Below are 26,697 nucleotides of genomic sequence, written 5' to 3'. Positions count from 1 at the left end.
CAGACCAGGCCCCAGCAGGGATAGAGCGTGAGAGTCTGCCCTGAAGTGAAGTAAGATAGTTTTTAAATAAAGATAATATTCTATTCCGTCTGATCTGAGGTCTGATTGGGGTTCTGGATGGGGTAAAATTACAAGGAATGCCGGGGGGGGGGGGGTTGGGTGGGTTGGGGTGGGTGATTAATAACAAACATACATATCTAAATGGCGGGGGGCGCTTGACTTGAGTCAGCTACTGATCAGTGATCATCAGAGCATTAGAGCTGCAGGAATGAATAACATATAAATGTCTGGTGGGGTAGATGGGGGGGGTCGAGGGCTGATGGGGAGGGGGATTAGATGATCTAAACCAGCCCCCCTTCCCCCATCAGCCCTTGTCCTACCACCCCATCTACCCGTACACCTGCAAAACTTGCTAGTTTTTTTTTCTGTCTTGTTGACAGGATTATGTTTATTTATATTAAGATTATGAGGTTATTGTCTTATATGACTTGTTTATGCACTTAATTTCTATCTTTATATGTCTATCTATATATGGATCGAAAGAGGTTGTGCATTTGTTTACAGCTATAGTTAATTGATACATTAAACTGTGCATATTTATGTGTGATTACAACAGTAAGTATTTAGTAAAGACTCCACAAGTTGGGGGGGGGGGCGCACTTGGGCAGCTAAGCCTCTGTTGGTGGTGGACCTTGTCCCAGCCCTGACGTGGATACGCCAAAAACAGTAGAATGAGACAGGTGTATCACCACAATTTTAGAATCAAGAAGTAATAGAATTGCTGATCTATTAAAAAAGTAGACACCCCACTAACAGTAGAACTAGACAGCTTATTCACCCCAATTTAAGAATCAAGGCCTAATGGAACTGTTTATCTATTAAAAGGGGTAGAGAAAGCAGAGTTTAATGCACTATTACTGACATACCCACAGACAGCATGCTTTTATAGCCTGCGTTAAAGTACATAAGGGCTGCAATCCACTCAAGGGGAGGCCCATAGTGTCAGGCACAGATAGCCTCACTCATCAGGTCAGCAATTACGCTGATATTATACTCAGACCCTTTGTTACTGCTCTGCCCTCCTATGTGAGAGATTCAGTTGAAATTGTCAACAAACTGGATAGCCTCCATGTGGAGGATGGCACTTTACTTGCCAGCCTCGACGTGGAAGCTCTGTACAGTACTATCCCTCACACTGAGAGATGCAATGCTATCCAATTCTTTCTACAGGAACGTGGGAGCGAATTCGTACCACACAACTGTTGCATCTACCACCAGATCAGGGGGGGTGCCATGGGAAGTCCATATGCACCATCTTATGCTAATCTGTACCTGGGCTGGTGGGAGAATGAAGTGGTTTTTGGGGAAGAACTTATGGAGTGGTCATCTCACATTACAATATGGTTAAGATACATCGACGATGTTCTAATCTTCTGGAATGGTATCCAAGTTGAGTTCAACAATTTTGTCAGGGCCCTTAATACCAAGAAATGTGGCCTTTTCTTTACCTCAGAAATTCACCCACCTTTATGGACTTAACAATAATAAAGGCTGGTGATGGTAACATCCACGCAAGCCTTTTTTGAAAAAGTACGGCAACCAATAGATTTCTGCACTGAGAGATTTGCCACCCATTTCCCCTAAAGAAGGGGATACCTAAAGGACAGTACCTTATGGTCTACCGTAACTGTTCCTCCATCTCTGCCTTCCAAATGAAGACTATCGATTTAGAAAATAGTTTTTTACGATGGGGTTACCCTAAAAGTATACTAACCTTGGCATATCAGTACTCCCTGTCATGTACACGTGACTCACTGGTCAACCAAAGAATTAGAGAGCAGAAGATTAAACAAGTACAGTTGATAGCAACTTTTGATGCTGCAAACGATGCAGTATGCGACACCCTGTCGAAGAATTGGGGCATTCTCCATATGGATTCAGGTGTTGGCTATCTGGTGGGCGATGCCCCCGCGATTACATACCGCAGGTGGCGTTATTTAAGGGACCAGTTGGTTTATAGCCTTTTTTCATAGTAACATAGTATATAAGGCTGAAAAAAGACAATTGTTCAACCAGTTTGGCCTGTTATCCTGCAAGTTGATCCAGAGGAAGGTAAAAGAAACTCTTTGAGGTAGAAGCCAATTCCCCCCACTTAAGGGTGAAAAAATTTCTTCCCGACTCCAATTAGGCAATCAGAATAAATCCCTGGATCAATGACCCATCTCTAGTAGCTATAGCTAATAATATTACACTACAGAAATACACCCAGGCCCCTCTTGAACTCTTTTAGTGAACTCACTATCACCACCTCCTCAGGCAGAGAGTTCCATAGTCTCACTGCTCTTACCATAAAGAATCCTCTTCCATGTTTGTGTACAAAACTTCTTTCCTCCAGACGCAGAAGATGCCCCCTTGTTACAGTCACATTCCTGGGGATAAATAGATAATGGGAGAGATCTCTGTACTGACTCCTGATATATTTCTACATAGTAATTAGATCTCCCCTCAGTTGTCTTTTTTCTAAAGTGAATTACCCTAATGTTGATAATCTTTCAGGGTACTGTAGTCCACCCATTCCAGTTATTACTTTAGTTGCCCTCCTCTGTACCCTATCTAGCTCTGCTATGTCTGCCTTGTACACAGGAGCCAAGAACTGTACACAGTACTCCATGTGTGGTCTGACTAGTGATTTGTAAAGTGTAGGACTATGTTCTCATCACGGGCATCTATGCCCCTTTAGATGCAACCCATTATCTTATTGGCCTTGGCAGCAGCTGCCTGACACTGTTTTTTACAGCTTAGTTTGCTGTTCACTAAAATTCCTAGGTTCTTTTCCATGTCAGTGTTACCCAGTGTTTTACCATTTAGTATGTACTGGTGAGTTGCATTATTCCTACCCATGTGCATAACCTTACATTTGTCAGTGTTAAACCTCATCTGCCACTTCTGCCAATCTATCCAGATCCCTCTGTAGCAGTATACTGTCCTCTTCAGTGTTAATTGCTTTACATAGTTTAGTGTCATTTAAAAAAAATATATATTTTACTTGTTAAGTCTTCTACAAGATCATTTAATAAATATATTGAAGAGTATAGGGCCCAATACTGACCCCTGAGGTACCCACTAGTGACAGTGACCCAATCGGAGTGTGTACCGTTAATAACCACCCTCTGTTTTCTATCACCGAGCCAGTTACTTACCCACATACAGACATTTTCTCCCAGTCCAAGCATTCTCATTTTATATACTAACCTTTTATGTGGTACAGTGTCAAATGCTTTGGAGAAGTCCAGATATACGACATCCATTGATTCATTGATTCGCCGTGGTCAAGTCTAGAACTTACCTCCTCATAGAAACTGAATAAATTAGTTTGACATGATATTTGCTTATTTTCATTGAGGTACTCCAAGATAGCAGCATTTAGAAAACATTCAGTTTACCCATGATGGATGTTAAACTTACCGACCTATAGTTTCCGGGCTCTGTTTTTGGACCCTTTTTGAATATTGGCACCACATTTGCTATGCGCCAATCCTGTGGAACATTCCCTGTTAGGGTTGAGAAGAGTAGCCAATCAACAAGCGTTTAACTGTGTGCCCTTAGAAGCCATCACAGCCATGCATATTAATAGCATGGCTGTGATTGGCCAGTGCAGCATGTGCAGCCTCTATAAAAGCTGGAGTCACGTAGCGCTGCACGTCACTCTGTTGTGCTTAGTGTAGGGATAGGAAGGATGCTGCTACTGTGAGGGAGAGAATAGGACAGAATCTTTAATCAGAACTCCAATTGAACTCAGCGATCTACATAGATTTTCTTGTGTGAGTGCAGTGCACAATCTTTTTACCCTGCCCTGAGCCCAGTGACAGAGAAAAATAACTTTTATCCGTGTGTAAGGGGGGCGGCGGCGGCCATATTATTCAAGTGCAGTGCAGCAGCACTGCATATGTGCTTTTGTGACATTCAATTCCAAGCTTGAAATACTGCAATTATAATCTGGTTTAAAAAAACACCCTTTTTTGGCAATATCCTACATCTGGTGCCTTTGCAGCATTAGTCAGTGTGCAATTTAAGCTAGAAATACAGCTATATATTTCTGGGTTTAAAAAAACAAAACAATTTCTGGGCAAAATATAGAATTTTACAGCCCTTGCTGCATCTGCACGTGTGAAATTCAAGAGTTATATACTGCTGTCATATTCCTTTAGTAAAAAAACACGCTTTTTGGGAAAAATACTTAATATTGCAGCCTTTGCTGTATCTGTTATTGTGAGATACATCCTTTACAAACTGTTGTTCTATTCTGCTATAAAAAAAAACATTTAGGGCAAAAAACAAAATTTTTCAGCATTTGCTGCATGTCATTGTGAGATGCACCCTTTAGATACTGTTGTTCTATTCTGCTATTAGAAAAAACACCCATTTAGTGGAAGATCCTAAATTTGGGAAATATGAGGAGAGCGTCAAATAAGGGACGTGGCCCCGGTCATGGTGCTGCTGGTGGAACTCCTGTTGTAGGGAGAGGACGTGGTCGATCTGTTCAAGCTACACACACAAGTGAAACACCTTCCTCAGGTGCGAGTAGGCGATAGAACCTGCAGCGGTATTTGGTCGGGCATAATGCGGCTCTACGAATGGTGAGGCCAGAACAAGTACAGTGCTGACAGTGCCTCCAGTTCCTTCCCATTGTCTCCCACCCAGTCTCCTGCTGAAAGATCAGTTTTTCACCCCACTCCCTTGCGAATCAGCCAAGCAGTCTGAGTCCAAAGTCATGCAGCAGTCTCCTCTGCTTTTTGATGACTCTGTTAGCAGGGTTTTCCAGGGCCATCCACCTAGCCCTTCCCCAGAAGTGGAAAAGATTGAGTGCACCGATGCTCAACCACTTATGTTCCAAGATGAGTACATGGGAAGACCATTGCAGCACGTTTCGGATGATGACGAAACACAGGTGCCAACTGCTGGGGCTTTTGAAAGTGTGCAGACCAACAAGGAGGGCAGAGGTGAAGACTGGGTGGAAGATGATTTGGAGGATGATGAGGCCTCAACCCCACATGGAATCAAGGTCATGCGAGTGACCTGTGTAGTTCGGAGGAAGAAGCGGTGGTCACACAGAGCCACCAGCACAGCAGAAGAGGGAGCAGGGAGCGAAAGCGCAGGGTGTGAAAGCGGAGCGGCCATCCCGTAGACAGTATGCCTGCTACAGCCCACCGAAGCAAGTGACCGATCACACCAAAGCCAGCTCCAAGGAGTTCCCTGGCGTGGCAGTTCTTCAGACAATGTGCTGACGACAAGACACGAGTGGTTTGCAATCAGAGCTTGAAGCGAGGCATAAACGTTCTCAACCTGAGCACAACCTGCATGACCAGGCATCTAAGTGCAAAGCACGAGCTGCAGTGGAGTAGACACCTCAAAAACCAAGAAAGGTCTCTGGCTCCTCCTGCTTCCTCTTCTGCTGCAGTCTCAGACTCTTCATCCACCTCTGGAGTGACAGTGCCACCGGACACCCCATAAACAGAGGATCTGCCAGCAACACCACTATCTGGGTCACCAAGCATCTCCACAATGTCTCACAGAAGCGTTCAGCTCTCCATCTCCCAAACTCTGGAGCTGAAGAGGAAGTACCAGCCTATCCACCCGCGATCCCTGGCCCTGAATGCCAGCATTCCAAAATTACTGCCCTTTAAAATGCTGTCATTCCGTCTGGTGGAGACGGAGAGTTTTAAAAGCATTATGGCGGTGGCTGTCCCCCAGTACGTCGTGCCCAGCACAATTTTTCCAGGCGTGCCATCCCTTCCCTGCACAACTAAGTGGGGGACTAAATCAGGTGTGCACTGCGCAATGCCATCTGTGGCAAGTTCCACCTAACTATGGATACATGGACCAGTAAGCACAGTCAGGGACGTTCTATGTCCAACACAGCACACTAGGTAAATGCAGTGGCAGATGGGCCTGAGGTGGATAGCAGTTTGGCGAATGTCCTTCCAGCACCGAGGATCGCAGGGCGCTTAAGTTTGCCTCCTGTTACTTCCTCCTCCTACTCCGCTTCCTCATCCTCTTCCGGCTCCTCATCCGGTCAGCGTAATACCTTCACCACCAACTTCAGCACAGCCAGGGGTAAACGACAACAGGCAGTTTTAAAACGTATCTGTTTGGGGGACAAACCCCACCCGCGCAGGAGCCGTGGGCGGGCCTTAAACAACGGACCAATGAATGGTTGGTGCAGGTGAGGCTTAAGCCCGGCCTGGTTGTGTGCGATAATGGGCGAAATCTCGTAGCAGCTCAGGGACTAGCCGGTTTGACACACATCCTTTGCCTAGCGCATGTGCTGAATTTGGTGGTGCAGAGATTCCTTAAAAATGACCCCAATATTTCAGAGCTGCTGCATAAAGTGCGGGCTGTTTGTGCGCGCTTTCGGCGTTCTCACCCTGCTGTGCTCGACTGTCAGCGCTGCAGTGTAACTTCAGCCTTCCCGCTCACAGCCTCATATGCGACGTGCCCACAAGGTGGAACTCCACCTTGCATATGCTGGCCAGACTTTGCGAGCAGCAGCAAGCGATAGGAGTTTCAGCTTCAGCACGCATGGGTGAGTCTCTCTGCGGAACAGCACCACTTCACCACCAATGACTGGGCCTCCATGCGAGACCTGTTTTCCTTGTTGCGCTGTTTCGAGTACTCCACCAACATGGCTAGTGCCGATAGCGCCGTTCTCAGCGTTACTATCCTACTTCTATGCCTCCTTGAAAACACGCTGTTGGCGATGATAGAAGAGGATGTGGCACAGGAGGAGGAGGAGGAGGAAAAGGCAATGAAAAACCCCGTTAAATTTCTAAAAATTTGTCTTTAATTGGCCCTTTCATTCGATCCTTCTGCTTTAAAAACTTGTCCCACATTTCCGCTTCATCCCATTGCAGCCATTGACCTCCCTTGGATGAGGTCTCCCTTTCTCACACTCCTTCTCTGTCGTGGAACCCTGATTCGCCAATAACTGTGATAAACATGGTAGGCCCAGAAAAGAATATCGAAAGTTGATAGAGAAGATATCCAAATGGATGGTGGACGTCACAGGGACGTGCGATCAGGCAGAAGTTATCTAGAGTCAACAAAGCGGCAGCAGGACATCTCCTGGCTAACGTTTCCAAATCCAAAATACTCCAGTCACATACCCGATCATTTTGTATTAATCATTCCAATAACAGGGCATCTTAAGAGTCCTGTATTGTTATTTATCATCACTACCTCCCCAAGTCGGGAGTGGGTAATTGCCGCGCTCCCCCTCCTTTCCTTCAATTATTCTGCTTTATTAATCTGTCCCACATTTCCACTCGATCACAATAAAATTTATTCCATTGATCTCCCTTAGACGTGGTCTCTCTTTCTCACGCTCCCTCCCCAACGTGGAACCCTGATTCGCCGCTAACCGTGATCAACATGGTAGGCATAGAAAAGAACAAAGAAAGTTGATAGAGCAGATATCCAATTGGATCGTGAACATCACAGGGACGTGCGACATGGTGGGGCAGTATGTTTGCACACGCCTACACAAACTGACTGATGGGTCTGCCCCCTGCAACTTCTGGGTCTCCAAATTGGACACATGGCCTGAGCTTGCCCTTTACGCCTTGGAGGTGCTCGCCTGCCCTGCAGCCAGTGTATTGTCTGAACGTGTGTTTAGCACTGACTGGAGGGGGTTATCACAGGTTATATTTCCCAATATTTTGGGGTGTACCCTAATTTTAAAAAATTTATATAAATTTAAAACCAAAAAGCAGTGTAGGCTACTTCCTCCTCCTCCTCCTCCTCCACCACCGGTTCCACTACAACGCCACATCCACCGCCTCCTATGGACCTCGTCCTCCCATATCAAGATTATTATTTTTTATTTTTACGTATTTTATGTTATTTAAAGTCTTTTCCCTATCCACATTTGTTTGCAGAGCACTTGCCATGCTCTTAACCACATGTCAATGCCATTTGCAGCCCTCTAGCCCATTCCATGACATTTTTAAAGCCATTTTAGTGCTCAAAAGTTCAGGTCCACATTGACTTCAATGGGGTTTGGGTTTGGGGTCAAGTTCGGGACCCAAACTCGAACTTTTTTGTGAAGTTCGGCCTAACCCGTCGAACCCGAACATCCAGGTGTCCACTCAACTCTACTCTCTGTCAGCATAGAGTCCTTAAATATCAGAAAAAAAGGGTCTGGCTATGACATTACTTAATCCTCTTAGACTTATGTATGCCATCTAGTTCTGGCGATTCATTTATTTTAATATTTTTAAGATGCCGCTGTACTTCTTCCTTAATCAGAAAGGGCACTTTTAATGAGGAATTAACTTTTACATTCTGCATTTCATCTGACAGTTTATTTTATTTTTTCAGTGAATACAGGGGTAAAAAAATATATAATAGCTTTGCTTTCTCCTCATTGCTCTCTGCAAATCCCCCCTCATTACTCTGTAGAGGGCCGACACCTTCAGATTTATACTTTATACCATTTATATAATTGAAGAACATTTTAGGTTTAGTCTCGCTCTCTTTGGCAATTAATCTCTCGGTCTCTAGTTTGGCTGCTTTTATTTGTTTTTTACATATTACATTTTTCTCCTTATAGTTTTTTTTTTTTTAATGCTTCCTTGCTAAACTCTTGTTTTAGTGATTTAAATGCTTTCTTTTTGTAATTTATAGCTTTTTTTTGCAGTTCTTTTTATCCACATTGTTGTTTTTTTCTTGTTCCTTAACCTTTTATTCCCATAAGGTATGTACCTTAGATTTTAGAATGCTTCTAAAAATATCCAGTTTTGTGGCTGTATTTTTTCAGGCCTATGGCCTCTCTTAGGTGGCAAAATTTAGCTTTTTTGAAATTTGATATTTTTGTTCCTCCCTGAAAAAACACTCTTTTGAATGATAATTGGTAGGTTATTACTTTATGGTCACTATATCCCAGGTGTCCCCTACCTGCACATCTGTTGTTCTGTCAGGTCTATTGGTTATTACTAAGTCCAGTATGGCTGTCCCTCTAGTCAGGTCCTGAACCAATTGGGAAAGGTAATTGTCTTTGGTTATTGCCAAGAACCTGTTTCTTTTATGAGATATACAAGTTTCAATTTCCCAGTCTATATCTGGGTATTTGAAGTCCCCCATAATAATGACCTCATTATGATCTGCCGCCTTGTCTATCTCATTTAGTAGTAGATTTTCTGTGGGTTCTAATATATTAGGTGGTTTATAATAAGCTCCTATTAGTGATTTATTAATGTTTCCTATATAGTGAGGCATAGGCAACTTTCCTATTGGTTGCTAGGGATGTTGCTAAGCTCTGACAAAGATATTGCACCCTTCTCATTGACCCACAAGCAAGAAGGGAGGTTAATGATGGAAAAAAAATCCAGAATATTAGAAATTTCAAATATTTAGCACTACATTCTACTTCATTGCAAATTCTTGAAGTGCCAATATTCGCGATAACAATTTGCGATTAGAATATTTGCGATCAACACTAATGTTGACTTCATTGATAGCAGCACCATAGTAGTGGGCTCCTGCCTCTACAGTGTTGATGATGTTGTGTAGCTCCAGTGCTGGATTCCATTTATGGAGTTACACAGACCAGTTGATAGGCAGGAATGTGGGATGTCAGAACCCTGGCATTCAGCTAGTGATGATCTATTCTGAGGATTGTCCAGTATTATTATTAAAGCTTAGCTACTGTTCTGATTTACTGAATTATGGCCAATTTTACCATTTTGTTGGAAATTGTTTCAAATTCATTATTGGTGGTTTATATACAGTCCTGATCAAAAGTTTAAGACCACTTAAAAAATGGCAAAAAAATCATATTTTACATTGTTGGATCTTAACAAGGTTCCAAGTAAAGCTTCAACATATAACAAGAAGAAATGGGAGTGAGACAAAACATTGTTTGAGCATTAAATTAATAGAAAATAACAAATAAACTGAAACAGGCTGTTTTTCAGCTGATCCAAATTTTAGGACCACATGCCTTTAAAAGGCCAAATCTATGCAAAGATGTGGATTCATTGTCATTTTCTGTCAGGTAGTCACACGTTGTGATGGCAAAGGCAAAAAAACTCTCCTTTTTGAACGTGGTCAGGTTGTTGGACTGCATAAGCAGGGTTTCTCAGAGTGCGCCATCGCTGCTGAGGTGGGACGCAGTAAGACATTTGGAATTTCTTAAATGATCCTGACAGTTATGGAACAAAAAAGTCAAGTGGAAGACCCAAAAAAATGTCATCAGCGCTGAGCCGGAGGATCGAATTGGCTGTCCATCAAGACACTGGACGATCCTCAACACAAATTAAGGCCCTTACTGGTGCTGACTGCAGCCCCATAACCATCAGACGGCATCTGAGACTGAAGGGCTTCAAAAACCAAAAAGGTTTTCAAAGACCTCGTCTCCTTGAACGCCGACAGAACTGCTCATTTGGACTTTGCAAGAGAGCACCAAACATAGGACATTCAAAGGTGGAAGAAAGTTTTATTTTCTGATGAGAAAAAATTTAACCTTGATGGTCCTGATGGTTTCCAACGTTTTTGGCAAGACAAGCAGATCCCACCTGAGATGTTTTCTACACGCCACAGTGGAGGGGGCGCCATAATGGTCTGGGGTGATTTTTCCTTCAGTGGAACAATGGAGCTTCAGGAAGTGCAGGGGCGTCAAACGGCCATTGGCTATGTCCAGATGTTGTAGAGAGCATTCCTTATGACTGAGGGCCCTCGTCTGTGTGGTAACAACTGGGTTTTTCAACAGGACAACGCTACAGTACACAATGCCTGCAGAACAAGGGACTTCTTCCAGGAGAATAACATCACTCTTTTGGCCCATCCTGCGTGTTCCCCTGATCTAAATCCAATTGAGAACCTTTGGGGATGGATGGCAAGGGAAGTTTACAAAAATGGACAACAATTCCAGACAGTAGATGGCCTTCGTGCTGCCGTCTTCACCACTTGGAGAAACGTTCCCACTCACCTCATGGAAACGCTTGCATCAAGCATGCCGAAACACATTTTTGAAGTGATAAACAATAACGGCAGAGCTACTCATTACTCAGTTTATGTTTGGAAGTTGGATTTCTGTTTTTGGGGGGTTTAGCTTTTTTTTGGAGGTGTGGTCCTAAACTTTTGATCAGCTGAAAAACAGCCGGTTTCAGTTTATTCCTTGTTTTCATTAAATTGAATGCTCAAATTTTCAATTTTTTGGGTCTCACTCCCATTTCTTCTTGTTGCATGTTGAAGCTCTACTTGGAACCTTGTTAAGATCCAGCCATACTAAATATGATTTTTTGTCATTTCAAGTGGTCTTCAATTTTTATATTAGGACTGTATTTTTAACCAAAAATAAAAGTTCCTTTCTATTTTATTTTAAGCAACTATTTTTAATGGTATTTAATGCACTGCACAAAAATCACTAGATTGTGAGTTTCAATAAACCTAATCTTTGAAAGAGAACAAGAAGCCAGTTACAGCTTTCAGGCTTAATTGCAAGGTTGAATAAACTCCCTGGTGATTACAGATTACTCTCACCAATTTGTGGCAACAATTTAATGTTCTTTTTTTTAAAATAAAAAATACATTATTTCCATTCTGTGCAGGCCAATAATAAAGGCCTATTCAGCAGTAAGCTAATATGCACACTTTAAGCATTAAGCATCTTTTTTTTGTTTGTTTTTGTATTTTACATTATGAGCAGCAAGAATCAATTTAATGTTCAAAAGATATTTTTTTTATTGTTTCTCTCCATAAAAGTTCTTGAGTTGCAAGTATAATATCTCTTAAGAGATCTGGCTAAATCACTCCACATAGTGTAATGACAATTTATTACATAACAAATATATGATGTTTACTTTGTTCTGTTCCAGCACTGAAGCACAATCTTGATAGAAGTTTTGATTGATATTGCTTTGATTTATTACAGAAAAAATTACTAGAAACAGAAACATTATGATCACTCAATATAGCTGTCAATTATTGCTTTCGCCCAATGAGTAAATTATCTCTTGTGAGACCACAATACATTCTGCACACTCAGAGACCATGTTTTGTATGATATACACCAAATTAAATGTATCTATTACTAAGCATAGCATACTTCCCTCAAGACTACATAGTTTGTCAGTTACATGAAAAGCTATATGCCACTAATAAGGCCTCTTCAATTCCATAATAAACAGAGTCAATTAAACTATTGAAATGGACCATTTAATCATCCTCAATTTTAGGAAAACATATTTTAATACATCTAGGGCCAGGACCAAATTATAACCCTTACAAAGAGAGTTACATATAGTTAAAGGTGTCCAAATCTTAACTGTAGACCCAACACACACCAGGATAAAAATAAAAATATATTTCACTGAAGCACATTAAAACCTACGGTGTACACCCCTTAAGCAGACATTCATACATTTAAGATGATTAGTTTGGTCCTTAATCATAGCATGATTAAGCATGCTATGGTGAAAGACCAAACTAAAGGTCTAATAGATGTGTCTTTTTTAGGTGTGCAGACCGATGGTTTTAACATGGTTCAAAAAACTTATCTTTACCTTGGTGTGTGATTAACCTACAATTTAAGGGGGCTCTCCAAGAATTATCTAAAATGGCCTTAAGAAACCTGTCCAAGAATGTGGGCAAGGCTGGTTGCCTCTACTTGAAGAGCTGCATTGAGGTTGAGGGGGCAGACACTCACTACACTCTAAAATAGATGAAAATATGATACTGCTTATGATATGCCATTATGGCTGAGCAGCCTGACAGGAATGCTCACCAATGTGTAGTATAAGTACCAGAGCTTAGTGTGTAGTGTGGCCCCACTTCCTCAACTCTCTAGTCAGTTCTGCAAGTGGAGGCAACTAGTCCTGCTCACATTCTAGGACAGGTTGCTGGCAGCCATTTTAAATTATTCCCGAAAAACTCCACTTATTGGGCAGCCATTGAAATGGATGTTTTGTTTACTACACCATCGAAAATCATGCTATGTGATCCTCAATGGAGTGGTGAGATGATCTATTCTGAATATATTTTCTGATATAGTTTAAAGGGATTCTGTCACCTCGTTTTTGGTTATAGAGTTGCGGACATGCACGGCTAGATCGCCGCTAGCATGTCCGCAATATACCTGTCCTATAGGCCTATGTCCTTTTATTTTATTTAAAAAAAGATTTTAGAGATATGCAAATTAGCTTTGTAAGGAGCCCAAGGAGCTGCACTAACCTTCTTGGTGCCCTGCCACGACCCCCTGTGAAGGAGCCCAGCACTGCCTATGTCCTCCAAATCTTTTCCTTTCGTCACAGTTAGATTGCCGTAATCTCTCAATGCGCGAGCTCACGCATGCGCAGTGCCGGTATAATGTTCCTTCCTTGTACTGGCATCACCCTTAGGGAAGGAACTGCGCATGCACGAGCTCGCGCATCGCGAGATTACGGCAATTTGACTGTGACGAAAGGAAGAGATTCGGAGGACATAGGCGGTGCTGGGCTCCTTCACAGGGGGGCGTGGCTGGGCACCAAGAAGGTTAGTGCAGCCCCTTGGGCTCCTTACAAAGCTCATTTACATATCTCTAAAATCATTATTTAAACAAAATAAAAGGACACAGCCCTATAGGACAGGTATATTGCGGATGTGCTAGCGGCGATCTAGCCATGCAAGTCCGCAGCTTTATAACCGAAAACGAGGTTACAGAATCCCTTTAACAAATAGTATTTGATTTAAAAGTGTTCTGTGGGAATTAATGAAATAAAATTACTAAAAATAAATATTACTTTATTATAAAATACATTCCCAAATACCATGCATTAGTTATAATGGCTTGTTTTGTCTAGGGAGCAATCATCAGAGAATATAAAATGTCTGCCATCCAATTAGTACAGACAAAACCCATCCTAATCACATAGCAGGACAAGTTACTTCAGAACACTGAGCTATAGAGATGCCTCAGCCTCCTCTCATTTAAGTTTTTTCAGTAATTGTATTAATTCCTGGAGTACCCCTTGGAGGTTGAAAAAAGACACAGGACCATCAAGTTCAATGTCCAAAGTCCTAATGTATTGATCCAAATAAAGGCAAAAAAAAAAAAAAGCCCCATGAAGTAGATGCCAATTGACCCATATTACGGGAAAAATCTTTCCAAAGTAAAATTAATTGTTCCTTCTCCAGAAATCTTGTACTCATAACTTATGATATTATTTTCAAGAAAGACATCCAGGCTCATTTTGAAGTTATACAATGAAACAACCATTCTCATAACCATCCTCACAACCTCCTCTAGCAGAGTGTTTTATAGTCTCAGTGCTCTTACACTAAAGAATCAAATTTATGATGATGATGTTAAACCTTCTTTCCACTAAAAATATAGTATACAGTAGTCTCCGTTTAATTTAATATACCTCTGTACAATAATTGCACTGCTATTGTTGGAAAAATTTAAGATACCTGTAGAGTAGAGCAGGAGTACATACATAGGAGTTACAACAGCTGAGCAAGTGAGCATGCTGGGAGTTGTAGTTTCACAGACATTGCAGTTCTGCAAGTTGATGCCCCCTGAAGTAGAGACTTAAACTGCTACCTTTACACTGGCTGGTCAGAATTTTACTGGAGCATTTGGCACTTACAAGCTTCAGAGATATATATTCTATACTAGAATTCCCTCTATACATCACCCACAACCAGAAATTGAGATGCTACATGTTACCTGGTAAGCTGCTGTAGGAGGAGCATAATGAGCTATTGTAAATTAACAAATTATTTATTTTTAAAATTCACTTTCAATGCCAAGTCTCTGCAGTGCTCATGTGACTGATGAGTTTAGTGGTTGGCTGCGTGGGTCATATGAGCAGACATGGGACATCATTACTTCCAGCCCAACAGAGACTGAAAACTACATGTACTTCAATGGAATGGTGGGACTTTCTAAAGGGGAAGTTTTTTTATCTAATTTTATTTTTGTCACTGATCTTTGTTAGACAACCCCTTTAAGCAGAGATAACTAATAAAAGTCTAAGCTAATAAAAAATAAAAAAAATTATATGTTTTTTGACAATCCATTAATCTGTAATGTTTATTAATAAGATAGAAATTTCAAGTGTTAATAATGTACTTACCATCAAACTTTCTATGCCACAATATAAAGGTGGTGCGGACAAAATGACTTGTTTCTTGAACTAGATTTTCAAACTCCAATTTACTTTGCTGACTAAGTTTATTTTCCATTTTAGTTGTGCAGCATGTATATTCCTGAGGACATACTCGAAGATGCTCTTCTGCCAAAGGAAAAAAAAAAAAACTGTCATTTGAGCATGGACAAGGCATACTCCTTTTCTTAGCACAATCATTATAGTCACCAGCAATAAATGAACACAATATAACAAATGTTATATATTGAATCTTATTATAAATAAATATTATAAATATAATATATTATAAATATATTATACATTTTAGCATATTTTAGGGTACACTTTAGCATACAACTAAGTCAATTTATATGTCCATTTTCCATCAGTAAAAAAAACGGACAACACTGTCAATTTGTTTGACAGTTGCATCTGCTTTGCATCTATTTTGTGACAGTTTCCATTCCCTTTGTCCACATTTATCAACTGTGGAAAAGGGAGTCTATTGTGTCCCATTTACTACTTTTATCATATTTAGCTCTTCTCCCTGTATTTCACTCCATTTCAAAAGACAGCTTAGCTACCTCCTCCCATGACTCATCTTTGCTCAGGCAATCATGATAACTATCTGACCTTGAGTCCTGTTAGGCTACTTTCACACTAGCATTCGGGCGGATCCGTTCTGAACGGATCCGCTCATATTAATGCAGACGGTGGCTCCGTTCAGAACGGATCCGTCTGCATTAAAATGGCAAAAAAAAGCTAAGTGTGAAAATAGCCTCGGACGGATCCGTCCAGACTTTCAATGTAAAGTCAATGGGGGACGGATCCGCTTGAAGATTGAGCCATATTGTGGCATCTTCAAACGGATCCGTCCCCATTGACTTACATTATAAGTCTGGACGGATCCGTACGCCTCCGCACGGCCAGGCGGACACCCGAACGCTGCAAGCAGCGTTCAGCTGTCCGCCTGTCCATGCGGAGGCGAGCGGAGGCTGAACGCCGCCAGACTGATGCAGTCTGAGCGGATCCGCTCCATTCAGACTGCATCAGGGCTGGACGGCTGCGTTCGGGTCCGCTCGTGAGCCCCTTCAAACGGAGCTCACGAGCGGACACCCGAACGCTAGTGTGAAAGTAGCCTTACTCAGGGCTTTTTTCAGATAAAGTTATGTCTCGACATCAACAGGGTGTTCAGGTGGGCTTATGGTGCTAAAACATGGTCTATAATAAGCTGCTTTGTACCCACATTCTGGGTTCACTTTTAGTAGGAAACTGATCAATTAAAAGCAGATTGATCTCCTATAAACACCCTACAGATGAGATATAATAGAAGCACTCAAGAAATTGTCTGTTACTAACCATTTACTAGTCCCCTTGCGTTAAAAAAAAGCTAAAAATACATATTTTTTTCCATTTAAAAAAATATTTTCAGTGCAATAAAATCCTGTCCACATATTTAGTATAGCTATGTTCATAATGGTAAAAAAGAAAAAAATGCAATAATTACTGATTTGTTATTATTTGCTACAAAAAAAATAAGAAAATAAAAAGCAATCAAGAAATGTTATGTATCCCAAAATGATACAAATGAAAGTATAAGGTGTCCCGCAAAAATAAAACCCTCACACAGCTCTGTAGAAACAACAACAAAAAAGTTTTTGAGATTCAGTAATATAATAGAATAGTACTGACCAAGAGAGTACATTTTTTTATTATGTTATTGATGCAGAAAAGTCAACATAGCAAATATTTTATAATATATAAGCATGGTGGCAATATTGCTGTTTTTTCTAATTTCCCCCAGAAAGAATTAATAAAAGTTAATCAGTAAGCTATGTGTACCCCAAATTATGCCATTAAAAACTACAACTTGTCCAGCACACTGATACATCAACAGAAAAAAATAAAAAAAAGGTATAGGTCTCAAAAGGCAACAAAAAAAATGTTTGGTTACTAAGACCCATACCCATAACAAGCTGGTTACTGAGGTTAAAATAAAGGACAGCACCCGACCCTTTAACAGTGACCCCTACAGTGTCCGGCTCTTTAACAGTGACCTCCACAGCGCCTGCCTCTTTAACAGTGACCTCCGCAGCACCCGACCCTTTAACAGTGACCCCAACAGTGTCCTGCTCTTAAACAGTGACCTCCACAGTGCCCAACCCTTTAACAGTGACCTTCACAGTGCCCAACCCTTTAACAGTGACCTTCACAGTACCCTCCCCTTTAACAGTCACCTCCACAGTGCACGCCTCTTTAACAGTGACCTTCACAGCACTCGCCTTTTAACAGTGACCCCCACAGTGCCCGCCCCTTTAACAATGACCTTCACAGCGCCGGCCCCTTTAACAGGACCTCCACAGCACCTGCCTCTTTAACAGTGACCCACACAGTGCCCGCCCCTTTAACAGTGACCCACACAGTGCCCGCCCCTATAACAGTGACCCCCACAGTGCTCGCCCCTTTAACAGTGACCTCCACTGTGCTCACATCTTTAACAGTGACCACCACAGTGCACACCCGTTTAACAGTGATCTCCACAGCGCCCTGTCCCTTTAATGCTAGGGCTACACGACGACATATGTTGCGCGACATTTTGTATCTGCAACAAGCTGCGACTGCGACATGACAGTTGCAAAAAATCCATCCAGAGGAAGGCATCCGCCAAAACGCGGGTCGGGGTTACGTGGCTCTCCTAAGGTGTCTATCCCCACATCTATGGGTATGTAGACATGCTATATTGTTGTGGACTTTGAGGGATGTGCTCATTGGCTCTAGGTGCTCAGCTATACCCACTTGGGTTATCCACAGGTGGATGTTCACTGTGCACCTGAGCCAGTTTTGCATGTATTTGGAGGTTTAAGCTTTCACCACAGCTGCAATTGTGGTATTTGACCATTTGATATGGTGACTTCTTATGCACTTGCACTTTAACTTTGTATGTATTTGGAGGTTTAAGCTGTCACCACAGCTACAATTGTGGTATTTGACCATTGATATAGTGACTTCTTATGCACTTGCACTTTAACCTTCTGTTGGCTGTTATATGGTCCCACAACTTGGAACCATCAGACATCCATATGTTGCGGTGTTATCTGCAACCACTTTTTTGATATGGTGTTTTGCCACTCAGTATTTGCACTTTTGCATTTTTATATCTGTGGTTGCAGTTATACATACAGAAATCAGTGAGGTATTGTACTCCTTTTTTCTACCGCCTTTTGTACATTGCATACTCTAAAACCCCTCCCCCCCATGTCTCATTTGTGTTAACATGCCTCCTCAGATGTAGCCATTTTTTTATCTGTTGTCTCATGTCTCGTTTTTATGTGTCATTAATTCAATAAAGGATTTATTTTTGATGATATACCCGTTTAATCTCAGTTTATTCTTGTTGGTTGATGTATTCATGTACACTGAGTGGGTTTTTACTTACTCTTTCCTGGTTTATTTAACATAGTATATTTAATTACTGTTTATGTGTATGTCTATGTTTTGTGTAACCTACTGCATGTAGCAGCATAGTTGCGCCCTATGTGCCTTGAAACTTATTGTCGTCCTGTAGCCCTACCTTAAAGCTGACCTACAGCAGTGAAGAAAAATGGCTGGGTTGTTATGGAAACCTGATGTAAAACTGTGTATGTGGCAGTTGGGATTTGAAGAGAAAGACTTGCAGGCTTATATTGGCTAATGCAGGTAATTTTTTGGGAATATCTCAGGAACGGTACGTCCTAGAGAGCTGAGACCTAGTCTAAAACCTTTCTGGACACCTGATGTACCTGTGTGCCAAATTTGGTGAAGAGCGGTCCAGTCGTTTAGTCTCGCATAAAGAACAGACAGATAGAAACAAATTTTTATATGTATAAGAGATAACTAAAAGCTAACTAAAAAACTGAATGTCTTGCAAACAGACTGATAATTGGTTAACTCCTCTGCTAAAGGGCTTCCCAGAGGGACCATTCATTTTCGACACTCCCTGACCTAGCTGTCCTTGTGAATCATTCATAAAGGTTGAATCAACGGGAAGTATACCAAATAATGCTTAATAGAGAACAGTGACAGACATTCCTTGGACAATTTCCATCTGATACACTAAGCACTTTTAGAATAGCTGTATTTATGTTGTATAACATATTCGTTTAATGGAAGTTCTTTACTATTGTCTACTTGTATTACCTATTATTAGATTTATTGCTGCTATTTTTCCTTTTTTAATGTTTTCTATGTCTTTAGTACACTACAAAACTAGCACAGAAAAAAATAATAATATTAATACCCTTATTCCTCCCACTAATACTTACCTACAGAGAACAGAGAAAAAGCGGCTGAAAAAAAGTTCTAAATAGCAATTTATTTGCAATCACAGCAATCCTGCTAGCTAACCAACCATGGAGTCCAGTCTGTACTGGGCTGGGGGATTTTGAGATGTGAACCGACCTTCTCAAATGAAATCAGATTAGTAACCATTCCAATCCACAAACACTTTAATTTCAATAAGACTTGTTTGTGTTTAGAAAGGCAGGAATTTAACTTTAACCCCTTAACCAGGCACATGATGCCAATACTTACTGCAAAGCAGTGAAGAAGCTCTTAGCGCATATTATTGATTAAAAATATGTCGGGCCCACCTACCAGACGACAAGGTAGTTTCTTATCAGGTGGGACCTACTCTAACATGCATAACACATAATATGCGCTAAGAGCTTCTTCACTGCTTTCCAGTAAGTATTGGTGTCATGTATTTGACCCTGTTCACACATTCACCTGTTCACTCAGTCTTAGTGCATTTAGTGGTGTGCTGCTACTTTATTTGTTTTCTGCATTATTCCCGGGTTGTTTTCTGTTTTTAGTGTGAATAATTGGCAATTGCATTTTTACTGTTTTACTGTTTATTAAAATGCTAACAGCGTGGAACAGATATTGAGTGTGGCGATCAACCTTTTTTAATATATAATTTTTACACGTGATTGGAGCTATCATATCGATCAGAGCACCTACCATTATTTCTGGGTTAGTTGTGCAACTCTTTATATATCTAGACTTACTTAATATATATATATACTATATATATATATATATTTTTTTTTAAAGAACATTTATTAACAATTTTTTCCCGCTTTTTAAGCTTAGGGGACTAGAATATGCAATCTTCAGATAACTTTTAATATACACTGAAATACATTATCATTGCAGTGTATGGGAGATTTTATATGTTTCTATAGAACCCTGCCACCTGCAGGCCGCCATAAGAACTACAGCTGTAATAGTCAATAGTCTCGGATTCTTCAGAGAAGGAATGGCTCCCATATCTGTGCGGAGAAGCAGTTAGGGCCCCAGGGACACAGCTCTTCTGGGGAAAGCCACCTCAGATGCGGTGACAATTTACCTGAGGCATTCAATGTCTGCGATCGGCATTATGGAGTACAAAACTCAAAGCAATATTTCAGGCATGGACGCCATTTATCAAACTGTGATACAAGCTATAATAGAAAAGAGAATATGTGCAACAAATTAATTATATACAAAAACATAATGAGTATCCAGTTACACAGCAGTTAAACCCATACATCATAGCGTCAGATGATAAAGATATAAAATATATCAATTTATTTGATGATAAGGATGTCAATTATTTCAATTCAAAAGAAAGAAGTGATGTCAGACCATGAAAAAGAGGCAATCAGGCAGAAAAACAGATCTGCAAATGAAAGTGTACCAGAGCACAGAAGAAGGTAGAGAGGAAGAGCTGCCCAATAAAGAAAGATAGAGGATATCATCTCATGTCTTACGCTGAGCTTCTTACAAGAGCAAGACAAAAACGTTAGAATCCCTTGCTTTACAAAATATACATCGGACAGTAAAATCATTACAAACATTGTGTTTGGCCCTTGGGGTTCCATCAATGCAAACTACCTTTAGTCTTTTCCTCCCCATCCCTTGAGTGTTATAAGCCAGGCTTCGATCTTAGGAACAACTTGGTTTAACCCTCCCATCTATTTATTCCTCTCATACACCATCATGGGTTCACAAACTCCTGGTTGTTTCTCCTATTTCCTTTTGGCCGGGTTCACACCTAAGCGTACCCAATAAGCGCTGTTTACAAGCGTGCTTATCGGGTGTTTACATGCTTGCGAGGAAACAAGCAAACGCCCATTGTCACGCATTCCCGTTAGGTCTATGTGCGGGAACGCGTGACAATACTCCCCAAAGAAGCTCCTGTACTTCTTGGGGCATAGGGCGTTTTACAGCGCATTTCTAACGCGCTGTAAAACGCTCAGGTGAGAACCATGCCCATAGGGAATCATTGGTTTTTGCCTGTTGAGCGTTTTACAGCACGTAGGAATGCGCTGTAAAACGCTCAGGTGTGAACCCAGCCTTAATCCTAATGCAATAATATGCAGATCTGCAATAGGGATGGGAGAATTAATTCTAACAAATAGATTTTTAGTGGTGTAGGTGAAAAGGTTCTTCTTCCGCTACTGGAGATGCGATTGCATATGTGCCGCTACACTTCTGGACTCAGGCTCGAGAGTCTAGTTGAGATGTCCTTTGTCAATCTACAGGTAGTTGGGTGCTTCTTCACTTGTGAAGTTGAGCCTTTGCTTAAAGGGAACCTGTCACCAGTTTTATGGTGTCCTAACTAAGGGCAACATAAATAAGTGACTGATTCTCTTAGCAAAATGCTAGGTCACTTTCTTTAATTGACCCAGCCAATCTGTCAACATCTTGTATTGAAAAGCTCCAGCTGATAATGATGAGTCATGAATATTCATGAGCTCCTGATTCTCCCCGCCCACCTGCTGCTGAATGACAGTTTGTTTCCATAGGAATCAGCAGTAGGTGGGCAGGGGAGTGGCTATAGATCTGAATTAAATATACGCTGGACTCAATGACATCACGCCGGCCTTGAATCAGCTCATTAGCATGCAGTATTTGGCATCTTTGTGTGTATATTATGAGGTAACCATCTGTCACACCAGTAAGTGAATACATCTAAGGCACTTTTTAGTAGTTAATGATTGTATATAATTAGTTAGATTATAATCGAATATCCACATGACAGGTTCCCTTTAAGAGACAAATTGATTCATTAGTGTGTCTCTACTATAATTTGGAGCAGCACCATGTGGGGGCCACCACTGCCCCAACAACACATTTCCTTTAGGCAGCGACACAGAGCAGCCCAACAGGCTAACCTCCGACAGCAATTAGCCCCCACAAACCCATAGGCACAGCATTACAACAACAACAACAGTCACCATGTAGCACTGCTCAATGTGAACAGATCTCAAAGGCTCACCTCTCCATGTGGTCTCTGAAACCTAAAATGAGATCCGAATACGAGCCACCTTGACGTGGTGAGTGGACCTATACATTTTTATCAAAATGCATACTAGCTGCCTCAATGGAGATGTTTATAAATTATGCTGAGATGCAAAAAATCAGTGCATAGCATGTGGATGTGCCATGTTCTCATATATATAAGTGAACACCCACAGGACACGCACCACCATCCACATATGACTAAAAAGTGTGCAACTTCTAGCTGTTGTCTAATGTTAACAGTATTAGGAAAACGTAAGTCTGCCTTATTGTATTCTATATCCAAACTAGTACCTGAGGAGTGTGCAATAGGAACTGTGCACATACAGTTTGAAAATAGTGCATGGGGGTTAATTAAGTAAAAGGTGTAAATGGAGAGTACTCACTTAGTTGGCCTATTAAAAGGTAATACAACCTAAATCTACTCAGCTATGAATAGAGCCTGCTGAAAATCCCAGTGTGGTTTTAAATGTGTCAGCACTCAATTAATTAGAGATAGTACCTATTGCTTTCAAAATTTAAGTATTAGCAGGAATTAGGCCAGAGGAATATATGAGGTTTGTTAAAACCCTAGAGAACTAGTAATTAAATAAGAGCATGAAAGGGCAAGTAGAAAAGCTAACACTAGGGACAAAATATTCTCCAAGATATAGACATTATTATTTGTTATAGGAAAGATCATTTAACCCATTAATGACCAGCAACATTTCTTCAATTTTTGTTACTCTGCATTTAAACAGCCATAACTTTTTTATTTCTATATTTTTTTTTTTTGCATTAATGTGGCTGCCTGTTGTTTTTATTGTAAATTCTTCATTTAAAGAGTTTTCTATTATTTAAAACAGTCAAACAAGATCAGAGACAATTTGGAGAGTGTATTCAAAATAATATTTTAAAATAGATTGGATTACAATTAAATGCAATGAATACAAGCCTAAATGGTTGTCTGAGTTTTTTGTGTTGGAGAAATGTTTTTTTTTTTTTTTTTTTTTTTTACATTGTTCGGAGATACATATAAATTACATGGTAATTTATATGACTTTTTGCTGCAGAAATATAGACAAAAACAGATTTTTGGTGTTTTTATTCATTAATTTTATGATAAATTAATTCTTCAGGTTTATATGGTTGTGTGGATAACTAACACATGTATTCTTTTATTATTTGTATTTAAATTGTATTTTTTTATTTCATTACACATTTCGAATAATCCCATTATTGGATCACTAGTTTCTAACTTTATTTTAAACTTATAATGTGATAGCATACACCTGAATACTAATAAATTATTTTAATAGATTATGCACTACTGTTCCCTAGCAGCAGCCCTACTGAACAGACAACCCTGGAGTCCTTAGTAGACCATGGCAATCAAAGGGTTAACAACTGGGATTGGAACTACCTCCAACCCCAGATGTAAAGCAAAAACCAGTGCCAAGAACCGCAGCTATTAGTAACAGTGAGTTCTTATAGGAGAAGTGCTTCAGGAGCATTGACTCCCGCTACTACTGTGACGCCAAAAAACGTAGCTGCAGACTGAGGCCCTGCATTGAACCTTGTAAAAGACAGTAGGGAAGACATTAATAGGTTAAATATATTTGAAACTGTAGTTAAGAAAACAATATAAGCCTAGAGTTACACACTTATTTTTGTATTTTTATAGAATTATAATAAGGCTCTGTTCATATCACATTTGACCAAACAGTTTGCAGTATCTATCCAGATTTTATTATCTCTTGCACGGCAGAAAACTACCAGCAAAAAGTTGCAAAATTTGGTGAACTTCCCACTTGTTCAACATTATGGGGGTTTTCAGCCCGGCTTGCCATTTTTCCAAAATGTTGTCGGTATGGGGTGGGAATAAAGTTGTGCAGGGCTGGCACTGCACATTTATTATAATCTACACTTGAAAACTGACCCAGACTACCTGAAATTTGTGCCAGATCCCTTGCTGATGTAGATTTCAGTTCTGGCAGACGGACCCGCACAGATGTGCCAAAATTTAGAGGAATGCTCATTTAAATAATTCTGCCACATCTAATGCCAGCATGAAATATATTAAGACTGGAATGTAATAAATGTCCCCCATACCATATAGCATTCATAGACTTCTCTTGAGCACAAAAAAAGTCTGAATATGCGAATGTTTTTTGTTTAAACAGTTTATATTTAGATTCTTTAAAATAAAATAAAATAAACCTTAACCCCCACCTCCACAATTAGGCCTCCTTCACATTTTTTTCTGAGTTTTTAAATACTTGTAAAAAAAAAAACAAGCATTTTAAGCATTTTAAAAGGAATTTTTGCAAGTGTTTTTGTTGCCATTTATTTATTTTTTTTAAACAAGCTTTCTCTGGCATTTTTTAAGACCCACACAGAAGCCTACTGGAAAAATGCAAGTAATAATACCATATCTAGAGCATAAATTCTCCATAAAAATGCCAAATAATGGTACTGTAGATTACATCTGGCTGCAAAAAAAATTCAATAAAAAAACATTGAAAATGCGAAAAAGCATTACAAAGATTCTCTGTTTTCATATAGAGTTTTTTTTTTTTATATCTGCCCAGCGTACCACAAGCATTGCATATTTTCCTTCCATATACCTGTTTTTCATGTCAGCTGATTCCTTCCTCTTTTCTCAGCTTCACTGCATCCTGGCAGGATATTTGCAAGTATCTGCCTATATAACATGGGGAGAGAAGGTGTAGGGGATTTGACTACTGCAGACAGAGGACAGGGCAGCAGGTAGAGCAAGCCCTATGAAACATTTTAGAGCAAAGCATACTGGATTTGGTTAGAAATCTCAGAAAGCTGATGAAAACAGATCGTTCTGCATATAGACATCCTGACAGGATGGAGCAAAGATGAGAAAAGGGGAAGGAAAGTGCTGAACATAAAAACGGGTCTATAGAATAAAAATATGCCATGCATTATAACATGCATTGCTAATTGGTCACATAAACTAATAAAGTGGATTGGACACAGAAGAATGCACACACTTAGGCCTCATGCACACGGATGTTTTTTTTGCGGTCCGCAAAAACTGTTTCCGTTGTTCCATGATCCGTGTCCATTTTTTCTTCCGTGGGTCTTCCTTGATTTTTGGAGGATCCACAGACATGAAAAATGAAAAAAATCTAAGTCAAGTTTGCCTTTGAAATGATAGGAAAAAACAGACACGGATCACGGATCAAGGATGCGGATGACAATCTTGTGTGCATCCGTGATTTTTCACGGACCCATTGACTTGAATGGGTCTGTGAACAGTTGTCCGTAAAAAAAATAGGGACTGGAAACACGGATCACGGACGCGGATGCCAAACGGTGCATTTTCCGATTTTTCCACGGACCCATTAAAAGTCAAAACGGAAAACGGGACAACGGCCGCGGATGCGTGTGCATGAGGCCTTAGAGTGTCTAGTGTCCACCCAGAATGTCAGTCTATATACCTTTTTTCCATTCAGGAAATATGAAATATTTCCCTGCCAAAGATGTATCTCATATATTCTTCTTATTTTTTATAGCTGGATCTCAGGATATATAGTCTGTTTTAAAACTGTAAATTTAAGCTTTAAATAAGACCAAGATCACAAGGCTAACCATGATACATTGCAAGTTACAGTCATATACCTGCATCGCTCACTCCTTACCAAATTTCTAAAGCCTGTATCTCTCAATGTAGAGAAGCTAGCACCATAATTTTGGTCTTGTTTTTTGACATGATACTGGAAGAAAGGAAAGACAAAGATCATTCTCTTTCCCTGTCTATCTGTACATGACTCCAGGGGGAGTGTAACATGGACTTTTGTGTATATTATCAATCTCCCTCCCCCCAATTAATCAGAGAGCATACTTACTCTTTTTCCAGAAAAAGGAGTTAGTGGATAAAAGCTTGCTCATCTAATTAGCCCTCTGAGCCTTATTAGGTTGTTTATTGATGCCCTGACCCAGACATTTACCAGCATCCAGATCACAGCGGCAAATAAGTCACATCAAACATACCTCAAACACAAAAACACACATTTTACACTTCCCCTTTCCTGACCATACCTGATCTTTAGAGTAAGATATGCAGCCCACTGCATATTTGAATCAATCAAAAAAGACATTTTCGCTCAGTGTAACCATAAATAATAGTTCTCTAATCCAGTGTTAAAAAAATTATAATTAGTATTTACATTTGGACAGGTATAATATAGTGTTTTTTTTATGTCTATATTATGAACACAATATGTGGTTATGGTTT

The 26,697-nt window shown here is 40.3% G+C and overlaps 1 protein-coding gene across 1 annotated transcript in view; it reads right to left on the bottom strand.

Moving 5' to 3' along the window:
- The window catches only part of GPC6 (glypican 6), a 1,295,998-nt gene that overhangs the window by 1,060,432 nt on the left and 208,869 nt on the right, over positions 1-26,697 (bottom strand). Inside the window, exon 2 of the mRNA XM_044285536.1 lies at positions 15,114-15,272. Coding sequence (XP_044141471.1) covers positions 15,114-15,272 — 159 coding nt within the window. The remainder of the gene's footprint in view (positions 1-15,113; positions 15,273-26,697) is intronic.

The sequence above is a fragment of the Bufo gargarizans genome, chromosome 3, assembly GCF_014858855.1.
Source record: "Bufo gargarizans isolate SCDJY-AF-19 chromosome 3, ASM1485885v1, whole genome shotgun sequence".
NCBI classification, from domain to species: domain Eukaryota; kingdom Metazoa; phylum Chordata; class Amphibia; order Anura; family Bufonidae; genus Bufo; species Bufo gargarizans.
This window is presented reverse-complemented; position numbering and strand designations above follow the sequence as displayed.